Source organism: Temnothorax longispinosus, chromosome 10, assembly GCF_030848805.1.
Source record: "Temnothorax longispinosus isolate EJ_2023e chromosome 10, Tlon_JGU_v1, whole genome shotgun sequence".
Lineage (NCBI taxonomy): Eukaryota > Metazoa > Arthropoda > Insecta > Hymenoptera > Formicidae > Temnothorax > Temnothorax longispinosus.
In genome coordinates, this window is record NC_092367.1 from 9629591 (window position 1) to 9638066 (window position 8476).

The window sequence follows — 8476 nt, forward strand, 5'->3', positions numbered from 1 at the left end:
TTTTTTACTGCTTTATTTACTTATTTTTTTACAAAATCGGTAGTCGTCCACAGAGTAGAGCACATACTTTAATTCTATTCAAAATTTTTTTCAAATCCATAAAGCCAATAAAAAGTTAGGTGGAAAGTACAATTGTTGATATTACAGACGGCTTTAAGATCCCCTTAAGACTCAAGTCAGGGTCACTTTAAATTTTTTAAATTAAACCCTCTATTTTTTATTGCATATTCTTGTAGCCCTTGTATAGACGTTTTCAAAACACTATAATAAAGCTCTCTTTTGTTAAGAATTTCCTGAGATATTTCGAAGTTTGTAACCATATTTTTAATATAAAGTATGAAATATCTCGTAAAGTTCACTTTTCGATAAATTTACCTTGATACTTTTATACATAAACTAATGAAAGGCATTGAATAATAATATTAATTTTTACGTTTACAATTTTGCAAAATTGAATATATCTACAAAATAAATATTTTTTCTTTTTTACAAAAATCGGTTCCTTTCATTATTCTATGTATAAAAGTCAAGGTAAAGTCATCAAAAAGTGAATACTTTAAAAGATATTTCATAAAATATTGTGACAAACTTTAAAATATCTCAAGAAATTCTTAACGAGAGCGCTTTATTATAGTGTTTTGAAAGCAAGGGCTACACACTCGACAAGGGCTACAAGAATATGCAATAAAAAATAGAGGGTCCAATTAAAAAAATTCAAAGTGACCCTGACTTGACCTTAATGACTCCATCTAGAGTCAAACTAACAGTCAGTTAATATAGTCAGTAAATAGATGTTTTTAAACCCTACAACTTTTGTCTAAAACATTTTTTTATAAAACTTATATTTTCCGAGTTATTCAGGAGGGTATTGGCCTTTTTTCCCCACCCCATATATATTCAATGTATCTTCATCATCAATATAATTATAACTCTATAGTTATAACTCATATTAAAATACAGGCTATTTAAAAAAAAATTAGAAATTAAACATGAAAGATTGCAAAGAAATTAAACTTCTGTATTAATTTATAAACATTTCGAAAGTGCGTTATGTTGGTAGCAATAACAATTTTGTAACATTTCTAAAAATTTTGAAAATAAAAAAAATAAAAGGAACCAAATCGGCTAGGTGTGTGTGACAATACGTTAATAACTAGGACAAGAAAGAGAAAAAATAATGTTATATATTGTACGAAATATACACAAATAATAATGTTATGTGAGAAGATTTGAGGAAAAATATTAACATACCTCTCGAACAGCTTGCTGCGCAGCTTCCCTGTTAGTAAACGTGATAAATGCGTATCCTCTATTGGAACCTGACATGGGATCCATCATCAGTCTCAAGTCCCAAATTTTTCCACATTTCTCAAATAATGGAATTAATTCGTCTTCATACATGTCTTTTGGGATTTTGCCACAAAATACCTTTTTATAAAAACATTTGACATAATAAGTTTAAAAAATTAGAAACAACTTATATATGAAAATACACAACATATTTCCTTTGATGATTAATGCTATATACGTAATAAGTTTCTTGATAAAAATGCAAACTAAGAATATATATAAAACGCATGATACTCTTTTTTTATTATTTTAGAAAATTTATATATAAAAGAAGATTTAAAAATAGAAATACAGCATATTACATATCCTATTTGTACATACATACATACATATATTTATTTATTTATTATATGTATGCATGTACATTAAGGTGGTCCTTATTTACTCAACAAAAAAATTTTTTTTTATTTTTTTTTGCGGCACCCCCCAAAATGTTTTTAATTCACAAAAAAATAATCCCTGCCAAAAGTTCAGCTTGATCGGATAACGGAAACCCGTGCCCCTGGATTTTTAAACATTTGAGTTCTCTTATATTAAACTGTTTATTCCATCAACATTGGTTTTTAAAGCGTATTTTCCACAAAAATCGGCCTAAAACACTTTTCTTTTTTTAACATGTGTGTCTTGCTTTTCTGTATCGTTTGTATGATCGAGCTGAGCTTTGGCAGGGATTATTTTTTTGCGAATTGGAAACATTCTGAGGGGTGCCGCAGAATAAATTTAAAAGTAAAGAAATAAGGACCACCCTAATGTACATGTGTGTATGTATGTATATATGTATACAATTTATGAAGCAAGTCAAATTTACCTCACAACCAGTCCCAGGAGTAGGACCCTCCCAATTTGGTGGAGGGCCACCATATTTTCTTTGCCCAGTAGTTACATCCAAAGGGTATCCCGTTCTTTCCAGAATCAACTAAAATATGATAATTATTTATATTATTATAAAATAGCATTTATATATCTAAGCAGATTAAAACTGACAACTTTAGAAAAATTTACATGTACAAACGTATACAAAGAATATAAATTAGCATATATAAACTGACTATGTATCGTCAAATTACCTTGATTTTATCTTCATCTGGGGCTTTGGGTGTCGTACTGGTGCCCGTACCTTGACCAGCACGACTCTTCTGTCGGTATGTCTTCATTACTCCACAAAGGTATGCCGATTTGTTAGATACATGTTCCAGATTAGATTCCAGAAATTGTGTAAGCACGTTTAGCGCACCATCAACCGGAAATTCCTTCAAGGCATCAAGAGCCCTTTCATCCAGATCGATATGAGCCAATTTCCCCGTCTTATAAATTTCATCCAATTTAGCAGCTACTTTCTCATCTAGTCCATATTGCATGAGTTTGTTAAAATCTTCTGTCCGTTCCACATTTTCCATTTCTTGTTTTTCTTCCATTTTTATCTCTCCATTTCCTTCTGCCATAGCTGAAAAATAATACTTATGTTAATCAACAATTTTAATCTTTCATCACTATGTTAAATTCATAATGAATTACTTGGTTACATAATATGCATTGCAAAGTGATATTATAGATTTTTTTTAAGTTAAGTTAATATTAAACTTTTTTAATTCTTTTCTTAAGAAAATATCTATATAAAATAAAGAATTAAATAATACAATTATGCTTAATAGACAAATTCAAACACATAGCACATGTGTACAATAATATAAATTATTTTATAATATACTTTTTATAATAATACGTGTTATTAACCAAAATCCTTTTTTTCTCTGAGATGTAAAACGAAAGAATGAAATACGCTCCAATAGATACAATTTCAAATTAAGAATTAAAACTGTATAACAAGTAAATAAAAATAATCATTGCCAACAAACTGTAAACATAACAGAAAGAGCACTATTAATTACAAAATATATAATTTACAGCTTAATGTAACTCACATATCACTATTTTGAGCAAACCTAATTGTCAATCAAACTTCAATTATTCTCACTCTTCTAAGAAACACACCTGTATGTAAAAATTCATTTCTAATGGAAAAGCGCGCTTTCTCGAAACGATAGAAAGTTGAGAAAAAAATCACCGGCAGAAGAGCGAGTGCGTGAAGGAAAAATCACAAATCCGTCCGTTTGTTGCAATTGCGTACTCGGCAATGCATCCGGTAATGCATACGTGTAAAACAAGACTGTAAAAGAAGACGGGAAGGAGAAGATAACAGAGAACGTCAGAGTGTACAAATCGGAGCGAGAATCGTCCGAGACCGGATCTCCCTGACGCACCAAACTCGAAAATAAAGTAACTAAAAATATCGGTCAAGCGACCAAACATTGCATTTTTGTCTCGTTTGACACAAAAAATGGGAAAAATGAAGACGAGGAGGAAAATTTGCACAACGTTGTACGTTTGATGACACTCGCCGTTCGGTGTACCGATTAGGCAACGAACGATCAAGCGCGATCGGTTGGCACAGATGGCAATGGTAACGGCAACAGCGCGGCAACAGTGCGGCGCGGCAAGGGGCGGAACGAAACGGCAGGGAGCGGAGCGGAACGGAGCACGGAGCAGCGCACTCGCTGTTGTAGCAAAGAATTCACGCGGCAAAAATCGTTGCGGTGATATTCCTCTATGCTCTATCCTCTCCAACGCTGCCATTATACTCGCGGCGGGACTCGCGCTTTTATCACGAGCTAGCCTAGCCGGCCGGCGAAATACAACCGCGCTCCGTACAACGGCGGCGGCGACGGCTATGATATACGATGCACTTATATGCACTCCAGACATATGCACTTCGCAACGCGTTTCTTATATTTTTCACTCGCGTTCGCAGAATCGTAACGGTAAACGGCGTTGTGGCTTGATGCCGGAAAATTGGCCGTGCCGATAATGTAAATCGAACAGCGATCGTTACCTTGCAAAATAAACGAACGGGCTCCTCCACGCGAGGAAATGGCGACAGACGTCAACGTGATTGCGGACTACGGGGTTCACAAAACGACGCGCAAAGATACGCTCGAACCCAGCGACACGACGTTGGCCATTTTCTCGCCGCGGCCGCGCTCGTGCGAATTCTGATTGGCGCCCGTGAAACGGCTTGAAAAAAAAAGTCGACCGCGCCGCGCATCAAATCGGAGTACGCGCACAGAACACGCTCGAGAACTCTCGCTCATCGCACGCGCACACACATACACACACACACACACACACACACACACACACACACACACACACACACACACACACACACACACACACACACACACACACACACACGCACGCACGCACGCAACGAATTACACGAAATGGGATATTTAGGGTGACTTGCAAACATTCGACGAAATTGGTTCTCAAAATCGAAAACGCGGTAGATCGCGTTTGGTCTGAATGCGAATTTTGCTAGGCTTGCTGCTCGCGACGCAAGAGATATACGTGTCTACGACAAAGGTTACGTACAATGAGATATATGCAAACCTACAGCGAGATTAACCTCGTAAAATCTGAAAATCATGAAACATGACGAACGTATTCACCTGCCAACGTGGCGAATGTCGCCACACTACACTTGCTATCGCTTTCGCGCGCGCGCGAATGCTTTTGCATTCCGCGAACACACCTTATATTTACGAACGGACTCGCGCGAAACGTGAATATTCGCAAAAGATTGTGATTTGACAATATATATTTACACATGTTTTCGCAAGTACGAAGTCGTTTAAATCATTTTATCCCATTTCATCCGATTTCATCCCATATCGTATGCTTCTCATCGCGAAGGTGTCCGTTACCGACACGAATCCGCCAAGCGCATCGCATGAGCCTTCGACCACAGAGAAGCCATAACGGCCGCACGAAAATGTCGCTCACGCGGTGCATTCGTGTGACTGCACTCGGATTCGTTAAGCGATCCGCATTCCGCAAGCTCTCAAATAATGCGACGCACAATTCGGAGCCATTCGAGTGTGAATTACATTTTTCCTTTCGCACTTCAGGACGAAATTAAAAATCAGTAGTCCGCGTGGAGTGGACAAAAGGAAATATGTGATAATCGAAGACGAAGAAAAATTCCTCCAAACAATATGTTATTTCTTTTCTTGCGGCTATTATAACTCTGCATACATTGAATTATTACGTAAGAAAAACGAATGCATTTGTTAAAATGCATTCTCCAATTATCTCGTGCGGTCGAAACAAAGCGACGACTACCAAAAGAGAAACAGAGATAGAACGAAGGGAAGAAAGAGACGGAGAATGGAGCGATGTACTCATGATAAAAGATGCATGTGTACCTGTGCCGAATTTGTGCTCCTCACACTGGTATCAATTTAGCAAATTCGTTGCTTTGGCGATGAAGAAATATCAGTTGCAACGGCAACACAGGAAAAGTCAGGATCTTCCACCGAATGTCGTAAAACTCATAATTAATTGGCACGTCACAGTTTTTTCGCGAAGAGCGTATTCCGTACTTCAGGTTGACGATGGCGATGGCAGCGGCAACGCCGGCGACGACGGCGGTAGCGGCGGCGGCAGCGATGACGACAACGGCGGAGGCAACAGCGGCGACGACGGCGGCTGTTGCAGCGGCTGCGGCTGCGGCAGCGACGGCGGTGGCGGCGGCGGTGAAGGTGATGGAGGCGGTAGCGGCGGCGATGGCGATTTGACGACGATGACGGCGCCGACGGCGGTAACGGTGGTGGAGGCGACGGCTGTGGTTGCACTCGCGGTTATATTCACGCCGTAATTGCACTACTGAGCGATGTGCGAATGCAGCGCGCGAGGGGGTGAAGGAGGATCAGCAACGAAAGAAATGCCCGTTTTATCGCGTACAGCCGGTGCGCATTGTTTCAAACGATTAAATTTAATTTCGTGTAGGCACTTATGTGTAAGATCAAAACCAAAAACCGAAACAGACACACAAATTCCGTAGATTATTTTATTGGCGACAGCGGTGGCGGTGGCGATGATGACGGCGACGATGGTACTGACGACGATGATGATGATAGTAGTGGTGGTAGTGATGGTGGTGGTGGTGATAATGGTGGTGGTGGTGATGGTGGTGGTGGTGATGATGATTATGATGAGGACGACGAGACAATGGTGAGTGGAGTTTAAGGCCCGGGCGCAGCGTTTTGATATATCGTGTAGTGCCTACATAGCCGTGATGCATAAATTGGACTGTCTCGCTGAAAGAGCGATGCAATGGTGCGAGCTCCACAAAACTGAAACCAGTTTGCTCGCGCCTTGCCACCAGAGTCGCATCTCAGTCCAATCCGATTCAACCGCTTACCTCTCTTCGCGGTATACGCGGACCCCGCCTTACTCAGGACTGTCGTAAGGAACTCAGGTTGCCCCAAGTACATCATTTGGCACTCTAATGAGAATAACCTCGAGTTTCAACATTTTCATCTTTTATTATAAAGATATGTGTGCTATACATTAGAATCTAAACTACATTCTCTACATTCGAATTTATCTCTCATGTGCTATATGCAAAATCGTTAATTAACGTAGTTAATTGAATACTATAGCTTTTTTGTAGCTCAAGTTTTGCTGTAATAATTAATAAACTAAGTTGTGATAAGTTAACCTTTTTTACGACACTGTAATGTGTGAAAGAACTAGAAAATATTATTCTACGAAATTTGTTCATGCGATACGTTACAAGAACATAAAACTCAATGAAATATGAAAATTCAATAAATCTCGCAAGACAAGAACGTATCTGTCTTGCATGGCGAGGCAATATCGAGAAATTTTTTATTTTATAAAGTAAAAGTTTATAAAAAAAACTGCAACAAATCAAAAGGAGGAATCAAAAGAAGCAGCCACAAATGCCTCACTCTTTCTTTCTCATTCTCTCCCCTTTCTTGCCTCTTCCTCTCTCTCTTTCTAATAGCACTTTCATGTGCTGAATTATGGACATGCATGCCTACGAATGATGTGTGTCTGTGACCTCGACATGTCTCCGCACGTCTCGCCGAAAGAAAACGGTCAGCGATCTCAACGAGCGCAATGGACGGGATCTATCGAGAATGTTACGGCCCTGCGTGCTAACCGTAAGCCACCCATCTGGTCGGAACATGCACCCGCGTCCCTCCGACCTCCGATGGCATGGCGTGGCGCGGCGCGACGGCAACGAAGGTGCAAGTGAGAGCGAAAATACGTCGGCTGCCTGACTCGCTAGCTCGCTCTCGCCTTGCAGAAACCTGTTCGGCTCAGAACTTTTCTACTTTCTTGACGATTATTTTTATCTGCTGAAAATCGCACGCAGCAGGCAGGCAGACAGGCAGGCGGGCAAGCAGGCAGGCGGACAGACAGGCTAGCCGGCCGGCCGTGTGTCGTACCACGCCGCATTACGTTGCGTTGCACTGCGCCGCGCCGCGCCGGCTCTGCCGGAAGCGGGCCATCCTAAAAACTATCAACGGTTGGACGGACCAGCAGGCCGCATTCTCGCCACAAAAATTTAATTCTCCTCAAGTATCGTCGTCGCGTATGCTGTTCACTGTACGCCTTCCCTTCCCCATTTCTCATTTCTTTTTATTCTTTCTGTCCCTCTCCCCCCTCTCTCTCCCCCTCCCTTCCCCCTCTCTCTCTTTGTCTTTTTTCCACATTCCTTCTCTCACGTCGTCGTCTTTGTTTCTATATTCCCTCACTATTTTTGTTTCTTCCTTTCTCGTTTTCTCTTTCGAGAATACCCGATTCCTCACGTTACCTTTATCGCACCAATCGACCGTCTGCGCCGTGCACTTTTTTGCACTTATTCGCATACCATAGTCGTGGGAGGTTAAAATTTAAGCGACGCGCTGTTGAAAATTCTGTTCGCATTTTCGAAGATTTATATCGCGCGAATCTATTTTTTTGTATTTATATATTTCAGTGCGCCAGGCGTGTTGTTTGACACCAAAAAGCTATGAAACATAGAACTTCTGCCGTAATTTGACATCACGTACATGATAATTGTTTATACATAATTATGTTTACTCGAGAATCAGTGAGTGCGATTAAATCAGTTTCTCGGAGAAAATAATTATTTGGGCATACATGATAAGTAGAATTAAGTTTTTCCCTCACGTGAAATGTTATATTTCAAAAACTAACATATATTATCACGGGTTTAATCAGATCCTTGAAAAACGAAACTTGGAATTTT

General features: G+C 39.9%; 1 protein-coding gene across 11 annotated transcripts in view; it reads right to left on the reverse strand.

Annotated features, from left to right (window-relative positions):
• The window catches only part of Syp (synaptotagmin binding cytoplasmic RNA interacting protein), a 31924-nt gene extending 25167 nt beyond the window's left edge, over positions 1–6757 (reverse strand). For 6 of the 11 annotated variants that reach the window (XM_071791852.1, XM_071791851.1, XM_071791850.1 and 3 more), the window contains exons 1-4: positions 4241–4399; positions 2418–2794; positions 2159–2266; positions 1252–1428 (exon numbers count right to left, since the gene is read on the reverse strand). In XM_071791852.1, coding sequence (XP_071647953.1) covers positions 1252–1428; positions 2159–2266; positions 2418–2792 — 660 coding nt within the window. In that variant the 5' untranslated portion in view covers positions 2793–2794; positions 4241–4399. Of the gene's footprint in view, positions 1–1251; positions 1429–2158; positions 2267–2417; positions 2795–4240; positions 4401–5615 lie in introns of those variants that run through there. The other 5 variants (XM_071791848.1, XM_071791856.1, XM_071791855.1 and 2 more) reach the window with 3 other exon arrangements.
• Between the last annotated feature and the right edge of the window lie 1719 nt (positions 6758–8476).